Source organism: Trichomycterus rosablanca, chromosome 16 (assembly GCF_030014385.1).
Source record: "Trichomycterus rosablanca isolate fTriRos1 chromosome 16, fTriRos1.hap1, whole genome shotgun sequence".
NCBI lineage: Eukaryota > Metazoa > Chordata > Actinopteri > Siluriformes > Trichomycteridae > Trichomycterus > Trichomycterus rosablanca.
Window position 1 is genome coordinate 7424679 of NC_086003.1, and position 27007 is coordinate 7451685.

At 45.0% G+C, this 27007-nt stretch overlaps 1 protein-coding gene across 1 annotated transcript; it reads right to left on the reverse strand.

Annotated features, from left to right (window-relative positions):
* Nucleotides 1-773: 773 nt before the first annotated feature.
* On the reverse strand, nucleotides 774-26897 carry notch1a (notch receptor 1a). Its single transcript, XM_063011188.1, has 34 exons — nucleotides 26882-26897; nucleotides 24921-24993; nucleotides 21741-22003; nucleotides 21289-21627; nucleotides 20754-20876; nucleotides 20394-20627; nucleotides 20130-20285; nucleotides 19829-20014; nucleotides 19626-19739; nucleotides 19426-19539; nucleotides 19115-19348; nucleotides 18731-18841; nucleotides 17620-17812; nucleotides 16440-16585; nucleotides 16240-16353; nucleotides 15482-15601; nucleotides 15226-15378; nucleotides 13784-14012; nucleotides 13471-13672; nucleotides 13213-13366; nucleotides 12952-13136; nucleotides 12713-12845; nucleotides 12378-12635; nucleotides 12121-12233; nucleotides 11358-11941; nucleotides 10835-11260; nucleotides 10598-10746; nucleotides 10119-10329; nucleotides 9925-10006; nucleotides 8925-9087; nucleotides 8396-8676; nucleotides 3106-3253; nucleotides 2922-3019; nucleotides 774-2813 (listed from the first exon to the last, which is right to left on the reverse strand). The coding sequence occupies exons 2-34, from the start codon at nucleotides 24980-24982 to the stop codon at nucleotides 1719-1721; spliced, it is 7173 nt and encodes a 2390-aa protein (XP_062867258.1). The 5' UTR covers nucleotides 24983-24993; nucleotides 26882-26897; the 3' UTR covers nucleotides 774-1718.
* Nucleotides 26898-27007: the final 110 nt, after the last annotated feature.

Here is a 27007-nt window from a genome sequence, read left to right on the forward strand (position 1 = left end):
ACCCCTTCTTTTTCACTCGGGCTACGGTGGATTGATACACAGTGTTTGAGGACCCCATCCACTTAGTCCGGACTTTTCCCATCCAGCAGACTCAACGGGCAATTGTGCCTGCTAGACGGCGCCCAGCCGAGCGGTAGCAGAGCAGAGATTCGAACCGGGGTGTTCAGAATCTCAGAGCTGGTGTGTTAGCGGAAAAATGCAGGGCTGCAGCACATTGGAAATTTGGGACAGACAAAATAAGAGTTAAAAGCCGCTCAGGTGGCGCAGCGGTAAAACACACGCTGGGACACCAGAGCTGGGATCTCGAATACATCGTATCGAATCTCAGCTCTGCCTGCCGGCTGGGGCTGGGCGGCCACGATTGGCCTGTTGTTCAGATAGGGGTGGGATATCAAGTCGGATAGGGACTCCTCGTAACTGATGCAATTACGACCTCTGCTGGCTGATTGAAGGCGCCTGCACAGAGATGGGAAAAGAGCGCCGTCGGGGTGTGTCTCTCCGTACACAGTGCTGATCCGCATTGCACTCGTCAAAATGTAGGTGACAGAACGCATACGACTGCTGCCCACGTGTCTGAGGGCTTCGAGCTTTAAGTTTAATGGCGTTCAAAGTGCTCGACTGGTGATAGCACCGCTAGGGATTTGAATCCTAGATCCCAGCGATTGTGGGTTATGTAATTACACACTACGTAGTGTAGGCTCGATTAGTCAGTTTTTTGTCCTAAAATTAAAAGCTATAAATGTGTAAAAGAAATAAGCCATTTAAAATGTACGAGTCATTTTTATTGTTACAAGAAAAAATATTTTACAAATCATTGAGCATTTTTTTCTGGCACAGACTACAAATGCATATATCATTATTTCTTTAACAGTAAAACGTTTGATCAGCGTTTATAAAACTCAACGGTTCAGCCACCGACCCGTCGCTCCACACGAGCGTGGTCGATGTCGTCACAGTGCAACACACATACACGGCGGTGTACATTCTTAATCTTATAAATGTTCATACATACAAATCTCTTTCTACAGGACTAGTATTTAGTCTAGCGTGTCCTCACAGCTTCTTGCAACCAGCCCTGTGTCAATCTGCAATTTAATATAATTAAAATAAATTCTAACTATGATTTTCGGTTATGGCCGTTATGCCAGGTCAGGTCTACTAAAAAATAAATAAATCATTATGCTACATACGTAAAGCTTCCCATGACATGAATTCTGATCCTGTGGGAATACATCACTGACGTCACGCAACATTTTAAGCCAACCTGTACATGCAACAAGTTGTGTTGCAAGAGAAATGTATTATTCCTTTAAAATTACAATCATTTAGCTCTGTAACATCATCAGTCAGGCAGTAAGTTCAAATAAACCTCCAGTGTTTTAACATTCAAAAATCTGTGTCCTCACACTATAAGACTGTACAGTTTATAAAAATGTTTATCAAAAAGTGGAAATCTTGGTTAAAAAGGACCACATCAAGTCTAATTCATGCTGAATCTCAAAACAGAAGGACAAAATATAAAAAAGCATTTTAACACAGTTTCGCTCAGCAGACAGCAGTTTTCTGAGCAGCCTGGTAATAAAATAGAAATAAAGACGCATAAATAAAAAGATATTTTATACATGTAGTCCAAACACTTAAATAAATAAAAAAGCTTAATAAAAAGTAAAACCAGTGTAGATAATAGTAGTCTTGGCAGTAGTTTGTTTCCCTCATTATTACTTAAAAGCTTCAGGGATGCGATTCATTTGAATGTTGGTAGGCGGGCTGGAGATTCCCTCGGACCAATCGGACAGGTTGGAATGTGGCGAGCAGCTGGACCACTGGTCAGGAGAGCCAGGCGACGGCGTGAGGAATGGGTGATCGGGGAGCTGTCCTTGGTGATTTGTTGTGTTGTCCATGGGATTGGAGTAGCTATGCTGAGAGGGAGGGGTCAGAAACTGGGTGCTGGACATAACCGAAGCCAGACGTTGCGTCTCCTGCGGCAGCACGGTTTGGATCGGGGCGTGTCCAGACTGGAGCTCCGTGCCAGTTAGGTCGCCCAGGAAATGGTGCGCGAGAATGGAGCTCGAGTTCTGGTGCTGCAGGTGGTTGGATAACAGGTGAGCCGGTGTGCCCAGGTGGCTGCTCTGCATCGTGGGATAGCCCATGACTTGCGGCAGGCTGGCGCTGTGATGCATGGTAGAAATCACGGCAGGGAATCCCCCTCGCTGCTGTTGTTGCACCCTGGCCAGCCAATCACACGCCCCGGTTTGGGCGGCATTGGCCATCGGAAGATGAGACAAGCGAGGTGGAGCGGCGTCAAACGGCTTGCCGATCCCCAAATGAGCCCCGCCAATTTGGGAATCAGTCAATCCCTGCAGGTGGTGCGCTATGGGCGAGGATTGTTGGAATGGTGAGGTCATCATGGGTGGGGACGACACTTCAGAATCCGCAGGAGAGAAAATACCCTGCTCTGCATTCTTCTTCTTCTTAATCTTCATCTCCTTTCCTCCCTCTTTTCCTCCAGGTTTGCGAGGTTTCTTAGCATTGTTAGTGTTATTGGTGCAGTTATTGGCACCCGGGCTAGTCCTGATGCCCAGAAAAGCATCCGGGGAGCAAATTGGGGGCGAGTGTGTGAGAGCGGAAGCAGTCTGGACCAGGTTGTATTCTTCCAGGAGACGCACGATGTCGTGATGCATGCGCTCGGTGGCGATGTCGCGTGGCAGCTGGTCCAGGTGATTCGTGATGTCTCGGTTGGCCAGGTGATCGAGGAGAAGCTTTGCCGTCTCGTAGCTGCCCTCGCGGGCTGCCAAGAATAGGGGGGTCTCCTCCTGGAAATGGAAACGATGTATGAAGTCAAAATGTGGGCGGGGTATTGCAATGCAAGAACGACCCAAAACGCACAAAAGAAAGCGCACAAATAAACAGTACACACACACCTTGTTATTCTGCAGGTCCTTATTGGCTCCAGTCTTTAGAAGCACTACAGCAGCATCCACATTATTGACAGCAGCAGCCCAATGGAGAGCGGACTTGCCTATAAAGAGATTCAGATAAATAAAGAAGTCAGTAAAAGTAAATTAAGCAAACAGGGTGCATATGTATCCATGTGCGTGTACGTACCGGAGTCATCGATTGCGTTGGAGTCAGCATGGCAGTTGATAAGCTCCTCTACCATGCCCTCCACTGCTAGGCGTGTGGCCAGGATGAGCGGTGTCGTGCCATCGTTCATGCGAGCGTCCAGATCTGTCGCTCTGTTTCGTATCAGGATCTGCAAGAAAAGGTTCAGATCATTTAAAGACCAATAGTTTCAATAGACACATCATTTATGGAAGTAAATCTGTCTCATCAGATTTTGAATTTAAAAGCCTTTGAATTTTGATTACTGAACTTTAAGCCTTTGAATTTTGATTACTGAACTTTTTTGCCTCAGAATTCAACCCACACATTTTACAATAACTCATTTTCACTTTCATTTTTTGATGTTAACAAATTCAAAATCAAAAATTCAAGTTTATAAAATTCAAATAATATATATTCAGGTTGCTCAAATTCGATAGGTCAAATTCAGATCACAAAATTCAGATTAAAAAATTCAGACTAAACATCCGGGACACGCAGGATGAGCAATCGATTCCAGAGCCGTAGAGAGAACAGAGTAGCGACACTCCCATAGAGAACCGCTGTGACGGGGGCGGGACATTTCTCTGCACAGCTCCGGGTGGAGCTCTGTTCATTTCCACTACTGAGCAGCATTTTCAGCTGTATGTTGCTTTGTTTTAAAGAAATAATGAATTTGATGTCATTAATATACTTAATACTGTTATTGTTTAGCATTTGCTCAGCACTAAATGTTACATGTTTATCTTATTTAATAGGTATAACTGAATTTAGCTCATTCAGTTAAGCTTAATTAATGCCACTAGAGTCTTTTCACCTTAAAATGAGGTGATTAATCAAGAGTCTTGTTACAGAAATGATAATAAAACATTAGAGCCATAATAAATCATGCTACTTTTACTTTCACACTTAAGTACATTTGAAGGTAAATACTTTAGTACTTTTACTCAGTGAAGTGGAGGTAAAGAGTATTTTACTTTTACTACTACTTTTACTGGAGTAATATTTTACCTTGGATATCTCTACTTTAACTCAACTACATGGTTTGTGTACCTTGTCCACCACTTACATTAGACAAAATGAACTAGTGCATATTATTATGAATTAATTCATGTATTACATGTAGGAATGAATTATTAATCACTCATGAAATAAGAGATGAATGAAGCTATTTCATGTACCTGCACAATAATGTTAAAGGTACGGTAGTGTGTTTATAAATCTGTTCATTCAGTGCAGGTAAACATTATGAATCCAGCCACATGGCTCAGTGTTTAACCAAAATGATGATTATTATTATTATTATGAATCCTCAGGAAAGTGAAGGGAGATTATAGTTTATGCAAAAAAAAAGAAAGAAAAAAAGCTCTTTAATCTCTGTACTGTATATTGTTTATACTACTTAATGATATCACATTATGTAATGTATGCTAATATAATGTACTGTGTGTTAACAAGAACAACCTATTAAGTCATTATAAAAATCTTCCACTTCATATACCAAACTGACATTAAAGCAGATGCAGTAAATGTAAAGGCAGGTGAAAATACCCAGAAATTGTACAATATTTTATTATTTGCCTTTTAATATTTCACTCACTGCTGCTTGTCCCATGACAGCGCCGGGTTTGTTTGGAACTACTGGAGGGGTACATAAACCACGTGACCGCGAGAACAAGAAGTGTCGCAACTCTCTCTCTCTACGGCTCTGCTGTAAACGAAGCCGCTTCGTTGTCACTTGATCGCTGGAGTGTAACTTGATTGGCTGGGTGTCGGTTCGATTTGAGACAGAATCGATCAGAGCCGTAGATAGAGAGAGTTGCGACAATCCTTGTTCTCGCCGCCACACGGTCACGTGGTTTATGTATCCATCCAATAGTTTCAAAAAACCCCGCGCTGTCATGTTCTCATATCCCAGCTAGCACAATCATCTGGTCCAGCTCCCTCTTTTCTATCGGCACAGTCGGCCGAGTGTCAGAATCGGCCAGAATCAGTGTAGCCAGATCCGGTCCAGTTGTTACCACAGCTGGGTTTGGCTGGTGCTCGTAGAGACGCGGAACAACGTCACCATAGCAACAGTGCGATGCGAGCCGTTAAAAAAGAGGACTAATTATTTGTTCGTGTTTGGTAAATTAACGTTGAATCTTAACATTTTACTTAGCAAAATGTAAGCAGAAAGTCTATTAATGAGTTTTGGATTAAGATAGAGAGCAATTTGGAAATGGAAACTGTTAGGTAATGTTATCTATTGAGTTTCAGGTTAACTGGTAGTCTGAACTAATACACTTCAGGTAACGTTAGCTAAAAGGTAAACAGTTTCTTGCATTAGCCAACAGCTGCAAAATAATTAAAGCTCATTCAATAGTGTATTAAATACTTAATAATAATAATTAATAATATAAAATACTTATTTCCACCACTGTATATATATATATATATATATATGTGTGTGTGTGTGTGTGTGTGTAAAATATTTATGGTATGTATGTAGGCTGTATTAGTAGATGTAGTTGTAGTAGTAGTATGTTTAGTAGTATTGTGTATGCGTAGTATAGTATGTATATTTACAATATTGTTCACTTTGATAATTATCATTCTTATATGCAATTATATGTTATTTTCTATATATAATATTAATATAGTTGTCATTTTGTTTCACTTTTATAATTTGTCTTATTTTTAATATTCTGATTATTATTATTATTATTATTATACTTGCTGCAATTATCTTAATAAAATACTTTCTGCTGCACAATCTGTAGTTAATCTGTAGTTAATCTGTAGTTAATCTGTAGAATAAATGTATTATTTTATCTATGAGGATGTGAAAGGAGAAGAAAACGGGAAATAAATGGTATCGCAGTGTTTTGGGGGCTATTCCGGCCCAGCTGCGCCGGAAGTGGGCCACAATTACAAGGCTAGCTGGGATGGGACAAGCAGCAGTGAATGAAGTATTAAACACTAAATAATAAACATTTGTACAATTTCTGGGTATTTTCAACTGCCTTTACATTTACTGCATTTGGTATATGAAGTGAAAGATTGATGTTTATAATGACTTATAATGAATAGATCGTTCTTGTTAACACACAGTACATTATATTAGCATACATTACATAATGTGATATCATTAAGTAGTATAAACAATATACAGTACAGAGATTAAAGAGCTTTTTTTCTTTCTTTTTTTTTGCATAAACTATAATCTCCCTTCACTTTCCTGAGGATTCATAATAATAATAATAATCATCATTTTGGTTAAACACTGAGCCATGTGGCTGGATTCATAATGTTTACCTGCACTGAATGAACAGATTTATAAACACACTACCGTACCTTTAACATTATTGTGCAGGTACATGAAATAGCTTCATTCATCTCTTATTTCATGAGTGATTAATAATTCATTCCTACATGTAATACATGAATTAATTCATAATAATATGCACTAGTTCATTTTGTCTAATGTAAGTGGTGGACAAGGTACACAAACCATGTAGTTGAGTTAAAGTAGAGATATCCAAGGTAAAATATTACTCCAGTAAAAGTAGTAGTAAAAGTAAAAATACTCTTTACCTCCACTTCACTGAGTAAAAGTACTAAAGTATTTACCTTCAAATGTACTTAAGTGTGAAAGTAAAAGTAGCATGATTTATTATGGCTCTAATGTTTTATTATCATTTCTGTAACAAGACTCTTGATTAATCACCTCATTTTAAGGTGAAAAGACTCTAGTGGCATTAATTAAGCTTAACTGAATGAGCTAAATTCAGTTATACCTATTAAATAAGATAAACATGTAACATTTAGTGCTGAGCAAATGCTAAACAATAACAGTATTAAGTATATTAATGACATCAAATTCATTATTTCTTTAAAACAAAGCAACATACAGCTGAAAATGCTGCTCAGTAGTGGAAATGAACAGAGCTCCACCCGGAGCTGTGCAGAGAAATGTCCCGCCCCCGTCACAGCGGTTCTCTATGGGAGTGTCGCTACTCTGTTCTCTCTACGGCTCTGGAATCGATTGCTCATCCTGCGTGTCCCGGATGTTTAGTCTGAATTTTTTAATCTGAATTTTGTGATCTGAATTTGACCTATCGAATTTGAGCAACCTGAATATATATTATTTGAATTTTATAAACTTGAATTTTTGATTTTGAATTTGTTAACATCAAAAAATGAAAGTGAAAATGAGTTATTGTAAATAGTGTGGGTTGAATTCTGAGGCAAAAAAGTTCAGTAATCAAAATTCAAAGGCTTAAAGTTCAGTAATCAAAATTCAAAGGCTTTTAAATTTCAAAATCTGATGAGACAGATTTACTTCCATAATCATTGGCCATCAACAAACTTTGTTTTTTAGTTGCTCCTGTATACACCGACCAGGTATAACATTACGACCACTGACAGGTGAAGTGAATAACACTGATTATCTCTTCATCACGGCCCCTGTTAGTTGGTGGGATATATTAGGCAGCAAGTGAACATTTTACCCTCAAAGTTGATGTTAGAAGCAGGAAAAATGGGCGAGCGTGAGGATTTGAGCGAGTCTGACAAGGGCCAATTTGTTATGGCTAGACGACCGGGTCAGAGCATCTCCAAAACTGCAGCTCTTGTGGGGTGTTCCCGGTCTGCAGTGGTCAGTATCTATCAAAAATGGTCCAAGGAAGGAACGGTGGTAAACCGGCGACAGGGTCATGGGCGGCCAAGGCTCGTGTGGTCCGATCCAACAGACGAGCTACTGTAGCTCAGATTGCTGAAGAAGTTAACGCTGGTTCTGATAGAAAGGTGTCAGAATACACAGAGCATCACAGTTGCAGGGCTGTTTTGGCAGCAAAAGAGGGACCTACACAATATTAGGAAGGTGGTCATAATGTTATGCCTCATCGGAGTATATATTAAGGGTCGATCTGGTCTGCATACCAGACTTGGCACGGTTTTTAGGCCAGACGCCCCTTCCTGGCGCAACCCTCCTATTTCATCTAAGCTCGAGACCGGCCTTGCAGGGGCTCGTTTGTTTTGGACATCCCTCACCAGACATTAGCCAATTATGTCCTTGCATATGTCCAACCAGCTGAACCCCAGCTCTCAAGCAATAGTGATCTAGCATACTGTACCGCTGCGTCTCCCAAGCAACACCGCTATCAACAAAATGACCATTGAAAAAGCTGTATTGTTTGGGCTGACTTAGAACCCTCAAACGGTCAGCTCACTGCCGACAACCCAAAAGCAAAAGTAAAAGTAGGAACCCGATTAGCTACGTGAGCGGTTCTGTATATCAACGTGTCTGTACCTGGAAGACTCCTTGTGCGTCGGCAGCCACAGCAGAATGCAGCGGTGTGCGTCCGGCGTGGTCCTGCGCGTTGGCATCTGCGCCAGACTCTAGAAGGCGTTTAGCGGCATCGGAGCGGGCGTACCGGGCGGCCAGATGCAGCGCGGTCTCGCCGGCGCGCTCGGTTCGCTGATGTGGGTCAGCGCCGTGCCAAAGGAAGTTGGCGATCACGCCTTCTTCTCCTTCTTCTAGTTCGCCAGTTTCACCACTACAGGAGGCGATCATCAGAGGTGTCATGCCATCTGAAATAAAGAGAGAAAGTAAAAGAGTGAGCTTGGCTACGTCCACGACAGAAACGGTAGTTACTCGTTACACAAGATTGATCAGTTCTTAAGTTTAATGTCACACGGTCATGGACAATTTTGTATCTCCAATTCACCTCACTTGCACGTCTTTGGACTGTGGGAGGAAACCGGAGCTCCCGGAGTAAACCCGGACTTCCGCACCTGGGGATCGAATCGTTTGAGACAACAAGTGAAAGGACGCTCACCGGGACCGAGGACGTTGACGTCTACGCAGTCGGTGTCCGTGTCGCCCCGTGGTGGCGTAGGAGCGATCGAGGTCAAGCGCAGGTCGGCCGCATCCAGATGCTGCTGGGTCCACTGGCGAGGGTCTGGTGGGATACCTATGTCCGGTGTGCAGTGGTCCTCAAACTGCACACAAGCACCAAAAACCATATCATTTTCAAATGCACATACACAAACGCTCAAATGCTTTACATGTCTGTAACCGTCACACACCACTTATTACATGTTAAGTACATTTTTAAGCTTGGGGTTTACCACCCAAAACAAAGACCTGCCACACCGTGCACGATCGCGTCACGCTCCCTCTCCACCAATGCCGATCCCTGCTCCGATTGAGGAGAACAAAGCTAACCCACGCCCCCTCCGACATGTGGGCAGCAGCCGTAAGCATCAGGGACAGTGGTAGCTTTGGGCTATCAACCGGAAGATTGGCGGTTCAAATCCAGGCTCTGCTATGCAACCACTGTTGGGTCCTTGAGCGAGGCCCTTAACCCTGTCTGCTCCAGGGGCGCCGTACGATGGCTGACCCTGCGCTCCGACCCCAGCTCCCAAACAAGCTGAGATATGCGAAGAAAGAATTTCATTATACTGTACACCTGTATATCTATAAAGGACAAATAAAGTACATCTCGTCACCTACATTGACGAGTGCAGTACAGATCAGCACTGTGTACGGAGAGACACGCGCTGACAGCACTCTTTTCCCGTCCCTGTGCAGGCGCCATCAATCAGCCAGCAGAGGCCGTAATTGCATGAGTTATGAGAGAGAGAGAGAGAGACCCTATCCGGCTTTTTAAACATCCCACCCTATCTGAACAACAGGCCAATCGTTGTTCATGTGGCCGCTCAGCCCAGCCGGTAGGCCAGCCCAGCGGCGGCCCAAGAGTGGCATTTTTATTTATTGAAAATCAGTTGAACAACCGACAAAGTCTCACATACATATACACAGACGTGTACTGTTACCTTAAAGCGTTTAGCATGCTCTTCCTCTGCCCACTCATTTAGCTGCTCGTCCATCAGAGTGCTATCAGAGTTCTTCAAAGGCCTTCGGGAAGCACAATTAGGAATACAGAAACATATTTAACAGTTATTGAGACACATGGTTGTCCTATAATAAAGCAAAAATCATCCAAACAGATCACTCTTCACACACTCACTTGAGTCCGACCGAGTCCTCTCCCACAGGCTCTCTGCGTTTCTTCTTGGTTTCGGTCACTTGAAAGCCTTCTGGGAACCACAACTGGCCATGCTCACGCTTCCTCTTGCGTGACATCAGTACTCCAACAGCAGCCAGCACCAGCACGGCCAGGGCCAGCAGGGCCAGAAACATGGGGTACATTTCACCTCTGCCGGGGGATTCATTTTCACCTACACAGGCACACGCAGGCAGGGCGAGAGAGATGATGTTTATTGGAGCTGATTAGGAAATAAATGCAGCACAGATGGCAGTGATAGCTCAGTGGTGAAGGTACTGGACAAGTAATCAGGAGGTTGCCGGTTCAAGCCCCACCACCATCAAGTTGCCACTGATGGGCCCCTAAGCAAGGCCCTTAACCCTCAATTGCTTAAAATCATGCATCAAATATAATCGTATATAATCGAATAAGTGTGTGTGTGTGTGTGTGCGTGTGCTTACTTGTTACGGCTTCTATGATGTAAGGAACGTCGAGATTGCCGCTGGAGGCCAGCGCTCCGAGGAACGCCGCTACGTCCGTCGCACTCTGGAAACACTCATCAGATTGCTGGTAACACTGCCTGTTATCGATCTCCAGATACACGATAGAGCTGCACACACACATAACCATAGTTAACACACACTGATAGACCTATATTACACAAGCCACTCTCACACATGGGTGGCACTGCCGCTTACCCCTTGATCTCCGTCTGGTCCAGTTCTCGTCGTAGACGTGGCTCGAGAAGCGCCGACAGGCTCCTGGTGGCCCGCTGCAGAAGTTGAGTCGGGTTCGCGTTCCACTCCTGGGCGGCACGCGTGTGCTTGCTCAGCTCGTGTTCGTTGCCGTAGTAGGGAAAGATGAGGGGCTCGCCGGTGGTGGGATCGCGCCTGATGGCCACGTTGGTGCGCAGTAGTGCGCCGAGCTGCCGCACGAAGGAGGAGGAACTGTTTAGGAGTTCGGTTGGCGCGACATGTACCACGAGCACCAAGGTGCCGGCGGCAAGCCTTTGCGGTACGTCCTCGGCACAGTCCAGACCGTCCCAACCGCACTCTGCACTGTTACAGCCCTGATCACAGTGTCTATCTGAGTAGTGGTCCTTACAGTACTGATCATACAAGGGGCTAAACATAGAAGAAAGAGAGAGAAAATACATATATACTGTTAAAACTGATCAGCAATACTATTCTCAGCATGGTTTACATTGCATGGTAGACTTACTTGCACTGGCCTTCCAGCTGGTGGCAGTCAAAGCCATCGTACAGGCAGCCGGCACTTTGGCACTGCGGGTCACATTTGCCATCGTTGAAGTACCTCCAGCACTGCAGGGCGGCACTGCACTCATGCCAGGGGTCATCAAAATTGAGTGAGCAGTCTCCACCATCCCAGCCACACTCATGGTTGTTACAAGCTGCGTCACACACTCCGTCGCCGCCTCGGCGCTCGCACTGTGCCACCTCGCAGTGAGGCACCGCCTCATCAGAGTCAGACGGTGGCGGGGTGATGTCCAGGCCCTGTCCCCCAGTGAACGAGTAGTCCAAAATGTGGCAGAGAAGGCCGTTGAAATGTGGCGGGCACAGACAACGGAAGAACGGCGCCTCCGCGGACGACTGGCACGTGCCGCCGTTGTAGCAGGGGCTGGAGGTGCACGGAGAGTCGAGACGCGTCTGACACTCACGGCCACTGAAGCCCGGCGGGCACAGACAGCGAGGGGTGGGGCGGCCCGGCATGCAGGTGGCTCCGTGGCGGCAGCGTAGTGGGCCGCACGCACTCGAGTCGTATTCGCAGGACGAGCCCGAGAAACCCTACAGCAGGGGACAGACAGGTTAGGAACATTCACTTCCAATATTTAATCTCTTTGGTGTATTTACAGCTTTTAATATGTAAAAAAAAAGTGTTATTCTTTATTCATTATGTACATGGAATGAATGAGATGATATGCTGCATGTAAATATAGCCTGTATATGTGCATGGTAATACTTACAGGAGGGCATTTGCAGATGAATCCATGTTTTGTGTTGCTGGCGACAGCACAGGTTCCACCGTTTTTGCAGGGTTTGTCTTTGCAGCCATCAAACACAGTGTCACAGCGCTGGCCTGCACACACACACACACACACACACACCCCACATTAGCTTAAAAAACAGAGCCTAGTGGAAGCTTTTGTCTTTGGTCTTTGTTGTTAGTGCTAATACATAAAAGCAAGTGTATGTACATCTGTTAAAACATGCCAGTTCTTACCTGTATAACCTGTGCGGCATTCGCAGCGGTAGCTGTTGACCAGCTGGACACAGTTGTAGGATCCGTTGGGGTCGCAGGGATCAGACAGGCACTCGTTCACATCCCCCTCGCACCTCTCGCCAACATAGCCTGGGGGGCACACGCACCCGTATCCGCCCACCTTGTCCACACAGCGTCCACCGTTAAAGCAGCGAGCCTCACCGGTCTCGGGGTCCACGTCTGGAGAGCAGTCGTCCACATCGATCTCGCAGTGGACTCCTACAGAGCGAGGGATACGTTTAATATGCGGACAGGATCTCTATATGAAGGCATTCCTGTGGTGTGTGTATGCTCACCCTGCGTTCCTCGAGGACAGGAGCACTTGTAGCTGTTGACGAGGTCAATGCAGGTACCTCCATTCTGACACGGCTGAGACGCACATTCGTTAATCTCCTTGCTGCAGTTCACGCCATGGAAGCCAGCAACACACTTGTGGAAGAGAGAAAAGTGAGTGTAAGAAAGACAAAAAGACATGAAACACCTAAGTATTTAATCTGGTTAAAATCCCAGCGGTGTGTCTTTTTTTGTTTTGTACCTCACAGGTGTATCCACCGAGGTAATCAGTACAGGTTGCACCATTGTGGCACGGGTTTGGCACACATTCGTCCACCTGCTCCTGGCAGTAACTGCCGGTGTAGCCTGCCTGGCAGCGGCACAAGTGAGTGCTCCCCGCGTCCACACACTGCCCGCCGTTGCGGCACAGAGCTGCCACCGAGACACCTAAACGCAAAAGCAAGGGTGAGCATGCTGGTGCTAAGATTGACCACATATGCAAACACACAGACATTCTATTCACCTTGCTGCTGAGCTGCAACCTCACAGCTGACACTGGGAACGTCACAATAGATGCCCGTCCAGCCGCTGGCACACTGGCATGTAAAAGAGGAGCCCTGTTGCCAACATGAGCCTCCATTCTTACACGGGGATGAATCGCACCAGCGCACCAAGCTCTGAAGACACACACGGATAGAGAAACAATGTTAATACAGTCCTACAGAAATTTGAACCATTTAATAGAACACAACCCACACGACATGTGAATGTATGCTGGTACCTGGCAGTTGGTGCCCGTGTAGCCATGTGGGCAGGTGCACTTGTAGGTACCATAGCCATCCTGGCATGTTCCGCCATTGACGCACGGCCTCGAGTCGCACTCATTCACATCATGCTGGCAGTAGCTGCCAGTAAAGCCCGGCAGACACAGACATGAAAAGGAGTTGATCCCATCCACACACGTCCCACCATTGAAGCAGGAGCTGTGCACACAAACACATACAGGTTAATAAATGATGTGTATCTAATGAACTAAATGTATAACGAGAACATACGATTATCCTTAGCTTAGGTAAAGTGGGTGCGGGCCATACCTCTCAGTGCAGTCGGGTGTGTTAACCTCACAGTTGATGCCGTTGAAGCCAGCTGGGCAGCTGCAGGTGTAGCTGTTGACGCAGTCCGTGCAGTTCCCACCATTGCGGCAGGGGGCGCTTACGCACTCGTCGATGTCCTCTGTGCATCGTTCACCGCGGAATCCGGCCACACAGACGCACGTGAAGCCGTTCACGCGGTCAACACACACCCCACCATTGCTGCAGGGGTCTAAGAGAGAATGAGAGAGAGAGTCAGACATGTTTGTATCAACCTTGTAACTGTCGTTACTTGATTTGTGTTTGTTATTTGTGTTAATGCAACAGACATGGCATGGTAAAATTACACTGCATCTTTTTTATCAGTACCATAGTGATTAACAATCAAATGCCACCTGGGGTTTCAAGTCAACTTTGTTTCAGCAATGCCCTCTAGTGGAGGTTGGGTCAAATTAATCTCATATAAACTAAAGATTAACTAACGCAGACGGCTTATTTTAAGCACATATAGTGCTTGAAGTGGGTTAAAATGCGTGTTAATCATTACATTCTAAATCCAGGTTACTTTAGCAAGCGATAATATGTGTCTTGTACTAGACTTGTCAAGAGAATAGAACAAATGACCAACACATAGTGCCCCTGGTTAATGCAGAGACTAAAATGTATAAGTGCCAGTACTGTGTGAGAACCTGCCCACTTCGAGCACTGGGCGCAATCAATACCTCGTATGTAGAAGCACAGCAGCAGATGGGTATGAGCTTAGTCATAGCCTATTTTCCCCCAACATGCTCTATGTAATTTCTGTATAATTGTATACATGCTGACTTAATAAAACGATAAAAAGATATGGTGCGTCCAGAACTTATCCTGGGAATTGCCTTGAACAGGGCTCCAGTCCATCGGATGTCTAGGAACAACTACAAGTAGTCAGTCTACCAACTGGAACGTTTTAGGGATTGGTTGGCATGGTAACTAACTGTCTCTTTTCACCTGCACAAGGTAGGTTCACACAGAGAGCAAGCAGTATCACGTATGGAGGGTCACACACACACACCAATCTCCACTGATCCCTGTTTCTTTGTGGATGCCTTCGAGCAGCCAGCAGAGGCCGCAATTGCAGCAGCAATAATCAAGTCCGTGCAGGCATGTCTCGTTTTTCCTGACAGAGCAGATTCAAACTCGAAAGCTTGAGATCTCAGCAGTGGTGGGCTAGCATGTGAGACTGCTGCACCACCCGAGCGCCCTGGGATCTTTTTTTGTCCACCAGATGTTAAGTGTGATAAATAAGAGACAGCAAATATAAAGTAAACGCACATGGAAAAGTCAAGAATGCTTAAAAATACAAAGCACCCCTTTTCTACAGGACATCGGTCCGTGTATAACTGTACTGTACGTATCAGTGTGAAGGTTCTATAGTGCACCATGCATATTATTGCGTCACTTACTAGGAGTGCAGTCGTCGGTGTCGGTTTCACAGAGGTCTCCGGTGAATCCTGGGTTACAGCGGCACTGAAAGCCGCCCATGGAGTTTACACACACGCCGCCATTGCGGCACGGAGACTTCACACACTCGTTAATGTCTACCTCACACGACTGACCTGCAGGGGGGTGGAGAGTGACAATGAAGTCATTAAAAATAAAAAATACAAGTCATTCACAATAGCCTGATACAGATGCTTTGACAAACAGCCGTGTGCTTACCTTGCCATCCAGGTGGGCAGGCACAGGAGAAGCTCCGATAGTCGTCAGACTCGTGACACACGCCTCTGTTCTTGCATGGACGTGTGGAGCAGGGAGCCAGAACGGTCTCGCACAACTCACCTGAGCCACACAAATACGCAAATGAAATTTAATCCTGAACATTTCTGATCTGATTTTTCTTTTATTATTTATTCATTGCAGTTTCAGTCAAGTTACTGTGCTAACCAATCAATAAATGTTATTTATTGTAATGATTTAATTGCTATTAATATGTACAAGTGTGCGTGTGTGTAGACTTTCCAGGTTCAGCATTTAGCGGACGCTTTTATCCAAAGCGACTTACACAATGAGCTGAACACGATGAGCAATTGAGGGTTAAGGGCCTCGCTCAGGGACCCAACAGTGACAACTTGGTGGTGGCGGTGAGGCTTGAACTGGCAACCTTCTGTTTACTAGTCCAGTACCTTAACCACTGAGCTATCACTGCCCTTTTGTTGTGTTGTGTGAAATTCTACAGCATTTCCTTGATGCTTCCCAGGCTCGCTGGAAAGCACTGTTGTGTTTCGCTGTTTCCTACGATTCTAAAATTTTCCCACTTCAACAGGAAACAGGAAGTGGATACTCAGGAAATTGACTAAGCGAGTTCTCACACTGATAAGTGCAATGAAGGACTTTTGAACAGAAATAATACAAACCAAGAATGTAAAGGTATGTAAAAGGTGCAAAGGGAAGAATGATGAGATTCTGTGTATCCATACCAGTGTAAGGCAGCAAGCAGTTGCACTTGTATCCCGCAACATCATCGATACAGGTGCCCTGGTTCAGGCAGGGGTTGGACGCACACTCGTTGATGTTAGTTTGGCAATTAGGACCTACAACGCAGGGTTAAGTTAAAACTATATACACGGCTGATCTGTAAACAAGTGTTAATCTGTACACATCGAAACACAGCACTCACCGGTGAATCCTGCTCTGCAGCTGCAGATGTAGCCATTGGTCATATCTCTACAAGTTCCTCCATTCACGCAGGGGTTGGACAAGCACTCGTTCACGTTTAGATCGCAGTTGCGGCCCGTCCAGCCCGGCTCACACACACAGACATACCTACTGGGGGAAGAAAAGAGTGTATGAGCAACAATTTTTACCACCACAGTATCCTGTTCAGGTTCGATGGGTCACTGGGCTCAATGCATTAACACACTACGGACGGAATGCCAGTTCATTGCAGGGCCTCGGCCATCCTGGCATAGCCGATCATGTCTTCATGTAGTATCTCTGGGGATTCGAATCCAGGGTCCTAGCATTAGTGGGCTGGCATAATTCACCACTGAGCCACCCAAGCCCACCGGAAGTTTAACCACCCAAGCTGGGATTAAACACGATCCTGTAGGACACTAAGAACAAATGTTGTACAGCAGCGGTCCCCAACCTTTTTTGCATTACAGACCGGTTTCATATAAGACTTAATATGTCAGACAAGCGGGGATGGGAGGATTTAAAATAGAATAACTATGCAGCAAAAAAAGCTCATTTGTGAGCAGTAATGAGATGCTATTTCCACCTGGGGGTGATATGAGACGATAAACACCCATGTGTTGGAAATGGAAGCAGTGTTCTCATTGCTAATTATTTATTCTTTCTGTGTGGCCCAGTAACAAATGACCCACTGACTGGTACTGGTCCACGGCCCAGTGATTCTACAGCGTGAGCTACTTGTCAACATTACCCATACTGGCAAATCTCATCTAGACTAAGAATTTAATTCACTGTGTGTCACTGTTTCACTACAGATTTTTATGAACATATTCAAACTGGTATAACAGGTTGATGGACCAAAATGTAATAAAAAACAACCTAGTTTGCAATTAAACCTATTAAAAGGAGACCCTGAATGTGATGAGCCAGTGATAGCTCAGTGGTTAAGGTACTGGACTAGTAAACAGAAGGTTGCCGGTTCAAGCCCCGCCACCACCAAGTTGCCACTGTTGGGTCCCTGAGCAAGGCCCTTAACCCTCAGTTGCTCATTGTGTAAGTCGCTTCGGATAAAAGCGTCCGCTAAATGCTGAAAACGTAAAATGTAAATGAAAACAAGTCAGGACAGTCTTTCAGAAAAGTGAAAATGATCAAGGGAGACGTACGAGTTGGCCTGGTCCTGGCAGCTGCCGTGGATGCAGGGGTTGCTGGCACACTCGTCTCGCTGCGAGAGGCAGGTGGCATCGTGGAAGCCCTCTGGGCAGAGGCAAGTGAATGAGTTTACGCCGTCCACACAGGTGCCGCCATTACGGCACGGGCTGAGGGCGCAGTCATCGATGTTAACGTTGCATGTTTGTCCTAAACAAAGACGGAAATGAGGAGAGGCATGGGTTAATGGTGCAGTGAATGAAACGTACATAATATGGTGATTTATTCTTTAAGCATTTTGAATAGCTGAAATTGCTAACTTGGGAGATTAAATTTGACGTGAGGCACATATGGACGCGTTTTCACAACGGAGAATCCAAAATCTCGGAAAACGGCTTTGACTGGTTATGCTCTAGCTTAATAAAATGAGCAGCCATGCATATGGTGTAACATAAGCGTACAGAAGTCAATCTAAGGTAAGGAAACGTCAGATGTAATGGTAATTGTATAGCAGTGAATCCAGAAATACTTTAAACTCTAAATTTTCAGTACAAAACTTTTAGATCTGTGGTTGTGTGTGCATGATGTGGGGATGTCGAACAGCTGGGGAGGGTTGGACCTTTTCAATGACGACCCTTGTGAATAACAAAAAGCTGACCCCCCCTTTCCCCGCCATTCTATTCTTTCTTTGTTTCTTTCACACACTCTTTGGTGGGGGAGGAGGCGTCCTGTAGGGGGACGTTTACAAACACAAAAGGAGGCAGCCATATTTTACCCACGACCGAGCAACAATTACCCCACACCCCACCGACTCTGCTCGATCACCCTCCTCCGCAGACAGGGTCAGCTAACGGCCTGCTTCTGCAATAACAATGGTCTTTTATCCCACCCTTTCTCTCCCTCCGTCAGCGCACACACACACACACACACTTCATTCTTTTACACAATTTTTAAAATGTGACTGGCTGTGTGTAGGTATACAGGTAAGACTTTAAAGGGACATCGGTACAAAGCAGTGTGTGTCCTAGTTTAAAAAAGGGCGTTTCTGTGCTCATGTTATCCGAAACCAAAGCAGTGCACCTCGCTCACCACCTGTTACACATGCACGCAGATGCCGCATGCGCTTACCCGTGTATCCAGGCTCGCACTTGCACTCGTAGCCATTGAGCTTGTCGATGCACTTGCCGAAGTCGCATGGTTTACTCTTGCAGTCGTCCACGTCGATCTCACAGTTTCGACCTGCGGACGGATGATTAGACGACAATCTGTAATCTGTGTATTTGTTATTTCAAACGTAAAGCAAACGTTAAGGAGGGAGTTAAGCTGTAGCCTAGTGGTTAAGATACCGGACTAGTAATCAGAAGGACGCTGGTTCAAGCCTCGCTATTGGACCCTTGAGCAAGGCCCTTAACCCTGAATCGCTCAGACTGTATACTGTAACTGTAACGTAAGTCGCTTTGGATAAAAACGTCTGCTAAATGGCAAAAACGTAAATGTATGCCCGCGTGTTACCTGTGGTTCCTTTAGGACAGCCGCAGGTGTACGAGTTCTCCCGATCCAGACAGGTACCCCCGTTACGGCATGGCTGACTCAAACACTCGTTGATGTTGATCTCGCAGAGTCGGCCAGTGTAACCGGTCCGGCACACACATGTGAACGAGGCCAGGCCATCCTTACACACGCCATAATGGCACGGGTTTGAGGCACACTCGTTTATATCGATTTCGCACAGTGAGCCTGTAAAACCTGCATGAAAGAAATGTGTATTAAGCGTTTGGAACCTCGTTTGTGCATTTGGAATCGTGTCAGAACATATATCGAACCTTCTCTGCACTCGCAGGTGTATTTGTTTGGACCGTCAGTGCACTTGGCTCCATTTTTACACGGTGTGCTTGCGCACTCATCCACATCCACTTGACACAGACTGCCAGAGAATCCTGGGAAATAAAGAATGCGTTATCTTTCTTAAATTTTGTTGCATGTATACTTTTGTGACTGACTATGTCTATTCAAAAGCAGTTACCTTTGGGACACTCGCAGTGAAAGGAATTGATCTTGTCGATGCATTTGCCATTGTTAAGACAAGGCTGGGAGGCACAGTCGTCTGCGTTGATCTGGCAAAACATACCCTCGTACCCTACACACACAACATTCAATCATGGTCATTAAAACACCAAACTACAAACAGCAAACAACCCTGTTTTGTACAATTGGTTTAGTCTTTACCTGGCATACAGATGCAGTGGAATCCACCAATCTGGTCAAGGCAGGTGGCATCGTTCTGGCATGGGTTGGACTTGCACTCGTTCACGTCCATTTCGCAACGCGGCCCCTCGTATCCTTGAAGGCACTTGCACTGAAATGAACCCATGGTGTTTAGGCACCGGCCACCGTGCTCACATGGATTGGCCCCTGAAGAAAAACACTCAATATCAATCTTCATTACAACTTATAACTGACCAAAACTGATCTGATCTGCTAGTGACTTTCTAGACAAACTTAATGACGAGATTCAAGGAGTCATTACCGAGTGAGCACTCATCAATGTCCTGGTTGCAGGCAGAGCCAGTGTAGCCGGGCGGGCAGGTGCAGATGGCCTTGCCGTTCACAGGGTTGGTGTCACAGTTGGAGCCTTTCTGACATGGGTTGCTGATACAGGCATCGTCCAAGTGACACAACAATCCTGCAAGAACACAAGCAAAACAAAGTTGTTGGAAAAGTATGGCTTTCAAATCTGCACTCCTGATGCATTTTCAGTTGTCCCGAAACCCCAGAAGATCAGTCAGCTCACCGGTGCGTCCGTGCGGGCACTCGCAGTAAAAGGAAGCGACGCGGTCGTGACACGTGGCTCCGTGGTAGCAGGCTGCGCTGGCGCAGTCGTCGATGTTCTCGCTGCAGTCATCGCCGGTCCAGCCGTTCACGCACACGCAGTGGAAGCCACCGACCGTGTTGTGGCACGTGCCACCATTCTGGCAGGCGTTCGGTGAGAGCTCGCACTCGTCCACGTCCTCCGTGCAATACTGACCTGAAAGGAGAGAACAAGTAGGCACAGGTTTAACACAGTTATCATTTTCAAGGTGGCACGAATGGCATGTTTCTGTAAGCTGCAACAGCTTTGATGTCTGAATGTAATATGTCCACTATTATATACCTGTCCAGTGCTTGTCACAGTGGCAGTTGTAGGTGTTCACTCCGTCCATACACTTGCCTCCGTTCTCACATGAATGCTGAACGCAGTCATCGATGTTATGCTCACAATCTGGGCCGGTAAAGCCTGAGGAAAAAAAAAAAGATATGGTAAACAGGTGTTTTTACACCAGAATAGACATTTTTATTAAGTATTAATAGTCAATTTTGTTTTCACTGCTAAAAAAAAGAAAGCTTTATGGTTGCTGCTTCAGAGTACTTCATTATTTTTGTTATACATTTACCTAAAATAAAAAACAGAAGGGGCATAACATGAAGTCAGCTTCATTTAATAAGTAATCCCCTGAGGAAAAGGCTTTGGGAACTGTAGAGGTGTGTGTGACAAACATTCAAAAGCCTCATGCCTAGGTATGTTGAACAGTAATCCAGATAAGCTATTAAAATTAATCATAAACTGGGAGACCCAAAGAGCCGCATTCCAAAATCGCAGCGACACGCCTTGTTACACTATAACCACCCACACAGAGCCCGTTTCTTACCTGGCAGGCAGGTGCAGGTGTAGCTAGTGTCGCTGGTCTGTGTGCACGTGCCTCCGTTGGCACAGGGTGACGGCTGGCAGGGCCGGAACGGGCGCTCGCAGTGCGCGCCGGCGTACTCGGGTGAGCAGCGGCAGCGGTATGAGCCCACCTCGTTGATGCACGCGCCGCCGTTTTGGCAGGGCGAGGGGGTGACCGCGCACTCGTTGACGTCCAGGCGACATGTTGGCCCGTGGAAACTGGGAGGGCACGTGCAGATGAAGTGAGAATCGAACGCTGAGCATCGGCCGCCGTTGCCACAGGGGTTCGACGCACACGGGTCGGCCTGCTGGCACGTTTTACCTGCGAACCAAAGAAACAACAAATGCTTAAACCGCGAGTATCACGCCTACCGTGTCTGTTTATTCGGGTTTTTGAATATGTACACAGGCATGTAAGCATATTTACGCATGTACCTGTCCAGCCGGGTGGGCAGCGGCAACCGTAGGTGCTGAGTGTGAGGAGTGAACAGGATCCGCCGTTGCGGCATGGCGAGCTCATGCAGGCGTGATTGACCGGCGTGAGACACAGCGGCCCGCTAAAACCCAAAACACAGTCACAGGTGAACTCCACGTCGTTGCCCTGTGTGCGCGGGCGGCACACACCTCCGTTGCGGCATGGCGATGGGCTGCATGGGCTCGGGAACTGACACTGGGACCCTGCAAAGTCTGCAGGACACCTGAAGGACAGAGAGAATAAACACACAGTCATGCATTACTCTCTGCATGTAGCCTTTCCGTTTAATTTACATAATGCCATACCACTTTTTGGGGTGCTTTTGCAAATTATGTCAATTCTGTTAATATGGGGCAGTTCATTACTACAGAAATAAGGATTTTAAGTGCCACAAACAAGAATCTTTAGTGGTTTGAGTCTAATAACAGTGCAGCAGAGAGTATTCTCGTGTTATCTTACATGCTCCAGTACACAAACCCCAAACAAAAGTTGTGTACCATTACTTTATGGCTGGATGTAAAATATATTGGCCAAAGAGTACAGCATATGTGAGTACATTGAAAGAGGCATCTAAAGGCATATAGAGATACAGCTAACGCTGCACACTGGGTTGGCTGTATCACTATCTCTCTCTATCGCTCTCTCTCTGCAGCAGGTGCTTGCATTGATGAGTGCAGTTGTGAGGCAAGCCACCCCCTACGATCCCTCCCCTGAAGCCTGTTGCCATAGCAAGTGGCGTAAGGTCAATGGGGCTGCTCACTAGAGACAGCACACTCCTCCTGTCACCCCTCCCTCCACCCACCAATCCATCTTTTCCAGTCGTTTTAACCCAAGTTCTTTTATTTCACATAGCTAGAAGTTTAAGCACTTTCCAAACTCACTTTTCTTTGTAAGTGTTTTGCTCCCCAACATTCATTCTTCAATAACTACTCGCTATTTTGGTTGCACAACACTGTGCTCAAAAGTACTTCTATTTGCTGACCTTAAATTAATAAACCAATTCCTGGATTCATCAGATTTGTACATGCGAACATCATTTCTGTAGATTAGTCTTTGTTTATATATATAATAATGTATAGTATTGCAGCAGCAGGCATCTGCATCTCGCCATGGCAACAGGTCCGTGTGCACGCGCGTATGTGTGCCGGAGCAGATGCTCTGGTGACCTTTGACCACATTTGTGGCTGCAGGTTACAGGCTTTACAGGGGGCTGGTCTACCATCTGCCGCTGACTGCCCCGTGTGTGTGCGTGCGCGCTCACACCTTGCGCTTCCTGTGTCGGTGTGTCAAACTAAACAACAAACTTTCGTTTTCTTTGTCTTGTCTCTTGCTCTTCCTAAAGTTATTTTTACCACAGTGCGACCAGGAAATGAAGTAAAATCTAGACTAGCTCTGCTAATATTAGAGACACTGCTTCAAGAACAGATCTGATATTGGCCTGTGTACATACAGTACATATACTTATAAACATATAAGTCAGTAGTAGGGCAGCCTACAGTCTCAAGGAGTTTTTGCTTAACCAGTGAATATGTATATGTATTTCATCAATGGGTTTATGGCCACTTAAGTCATTAAGGCATTAGCCAGTCAATGTATTTATACATGACCATATGTAATGGAGCTTTTGATTTGTGTTAAAGCTGCTAGCTTTGGTACATATCCATCATATCAACTGGGTAATGAAGAAACAGTGATAAATGCTAGACCTTTGTGTTTAATTTAATGGCTTTTTATTATTATTTGTTGAAAGCATAACGAAATTCAATCTACAAAGCAGCATTAAGAAAATCTAGGTAGCTTTATATTTTTGAAATGCCTTTAAGATTTACATTTCGCTTAAAGATCTGAAAATTCTATTTGTTTGTGTTCATGTGTACAACAGAAAGTAACATCTCAAGTGAGTGTTCCAGACTGCCATCATTGCATACGCTGTAAGTGTGGTGTTGCCTTTGTCTAAACAGCCAACATAATATTTCATTGGATTATGATTCAAACGTTGGATGCTTTTCAAAAGTTAGCTCAGTGGGCACACAAATACTGGCACGATGCATGAACAAACTACAGCAATTACTTTCACTCATCCCACACATGCTTGTAAAAAGCGTTATCTCGTTCATTGTCAGCAGGGGGCGCAAGTATACGAAACTAGTGCGCACTTGATCGACCAGTGATGCTGTCCTTCAGCACTCTACAGTATATTCATTGGAAAACAGGAAAGAAATACTATAGAGACAATATTTTTGGAAAGAAGGATCTTCTTTTCCTGTTTGGCTTATCAACACATCAAACAGGATATACACTGTTTGCTTATTTTTATTCCATTGTAGCTGACTAGGAAGTTCTCCACTATGTATTGTTCCTTAATAGTTGCCCACATCCACCAGCTGTTTGTGCATCACTCTACATAACACTAAATATAAGCACGGAAAAATAGAGTGATGCTGGAGATGAACCGAGAATAAAAAGACTCGTGCAGGATGTGGACAACGGGCTCTCACACTTGTTTCCTTTCAAATCTTTGCCCCTCCTCTTGCTGATCTACCCCCCTCCACACAGACGGCGTGAATGGTGCCCTGTTTGGGGGGCAGATGGCTGAGGAAGTAATGAGATTGGTGAAAAAGTCACTAAAGCTGTAGAATGTGTTAGGAGGTAAGAAGTAGAAATACATAATAAACAAAAGTAAAATAAAAATGAATGTGCTATGAGTGATGGGATGCAACACATCGATTAAAAACAAAGCAAAGAAAAATCTAGCAGGAATTGTGATTTTTTTTTTATTGTTTGTTGGTTAAATCCTAATTTTACAAGTAGTTTTACAGGTGTGTGTAGGACAGATAAGCTCTTAAAGGGTATAGCAAGTGTGTAAGTCTGTCTGGTTATAGCGTGTGTGTGTGTGTGGGGGGGGGGGGGGGGGGGACAATAGAGTGAGTGCCAGCTGTCGTACTGAATTGGCTTTGGGAGTAACGGACCACAGTGCCTCTGAGAGAATGTCTATGGACGCGTGCACGCTCACACACTCACACACACACACACTTTGGCTGCCAAGCGTGAGGCTTCATTGAAACTACAAATTCACCTCGGACACCTCTGTATCCATCGCTGCCTTTTTTTGACTATTAATGAGTCGCTTAATAACTTACCTGCAACCTGGCTGTCCATTGGTGTTGAGCTCACATGTTCCTCCATTCAGACATGGCTCCATGCATCTGAAACCTGAGCAAAGAAACAGTAACTTAGGTATGGTTCCTCTTTTAAAAACACACACATGCAGAACCATGGTGGATTATTACAGGCCACCACACTGAAAAACTCTGACAAGCATGGTGTTCTTAAAAGCTAAAGACTACAATCAAATATGCCAGTGCTGTTAATAATGAACAAAAGCCAGTGGGCTCCATTAGCATTATGCAACTTGGACAGCGCCAACTGGTTTTCTCTGGTCTCTTTCAGTCTGACTGGTTAGCATTTTTGGTGTAATGAACAAACAAAAGCCCAACTCATCATTTTAGCTTGGTTTTAGAGCTAACCTATTTGAAATAAAGGAGAAACATGTCCACAGTCAATTGTATTGGAGCTATGGGACACTTGTTGCTGTAGTGCTTTGTTATAAGTTGCAAACTGAGGTCTGAAATACTAAAAATGCTTGAACATATGAGACAGATTTGGCTAATAATACCTTACTATTAAAATTCCTTGTGTTGTGCTATGTTTGACCATTTTTCTGAGAGCCAAACTTTTAAATTTAAAACACATGATGTACTACTTCATTGCGACTAGGACTAAGGGAATGGGGTAATAGTACACCCAATTGTTCCACTTAAACACGAGTCTATGAAAAGGTGACTCGGAGCTTAGTTTTTATGATATAACCAGGGGGCACCTATACAAGGTTTATTGTCTTGTTCGATTCACAAATATAATACCACTTAAAAGCACACAGATACATATCTGAAACTAAACCCACGACTATGATGCACAGTTAGATTAAGTGAATCCAGGATTACACTGTTTGCAGTGTAGGCATTAATACTGGCTGAACTCTTTGGTAGATGTTGATCCAAGCATGATAGACTGGTCCATTCTTCGGTTTCTTCTAAAGTTTGTACTGGTATACTTCAATGCTAGTACTTCACTACATTCTTCATGTAATCTACCAGCTCATTCAAGCAAACCATTCATGAACTGGGTCATTAATATGATCAAATGCAACCCCAGGAATTTTATCCTGCAAACAAGTGGCCATCTGTACCCAGTACACACAGCTAAAGGTGTGCAGTCATTTGGGATTTACTGTTCACAATACTTTTGTCACTTTAGTCATTTATTGCACAAGTCACTTGTATTCAGTCCTCACTAGCGCTGCATATGTAATCTGCCCTGAGGCTTTCTTTTAATGGGGGGGGGGGGGGGGGGGTTTGCCTAATGCGCACGCGCAATGAATTTGGGGGGCACGCGCCCCGTGGGAAGAGAGCGCGACAGCTGCAGAGAGCCGCGTCGCGCGCACAAAAGAAATCAGAGAGCAGCACGAGTCATAAAACACTCAGCCAGAGCATTGTTTACCGGGGGGGGGGGTGCACAACAGCGTGCACCCCCCCACACCCCACAGACACACACTGCTTATTTCTAAAACTGCCCCCCACCCCCACTACGCCACAGATATCTATTATCTTATCATATGAAATTCACAAATACGGTAAAGTAAAAAAAAAAAAAATAATAACAAACAATCACGTGACTTCATTCAAAACAAACTCACTACGAAACAGGGACCGTTACATTTCACACAAGAAGTCCACTCAACACCAAGCATGTTAATAAATACACTTTCAAATCCCAAACTATTCCCTACAAACAAAAGAGTGCACTAGATATGTTGTGAATGCTCGTAATGGTTTTGGGACACGACCAGCGTTCGTAACAGTGCAACAAGTGCAGCAAGCATCCATACCAAACAGTATTAATTACACAGAATATGCTAGTAACTAAATACTGTTTAACAATAACAACAAACCAAAATTAATGTTTATAATGCTTATATATTTAATTTAAAAAGTATTTTAAACACCTTTCTCACGTAAACAAACCAAAAGACTACCGTTACCTTTTACCACAGCCAGCGTCGCCGTCCCGAAGAGCAGAGATATCACAAATAAACGGCTCATTCCGTCAGAAATGTTGTCCAATATTACCCAGGGTTTTCATAGATCCGAACTTTCCTTCTCCACCT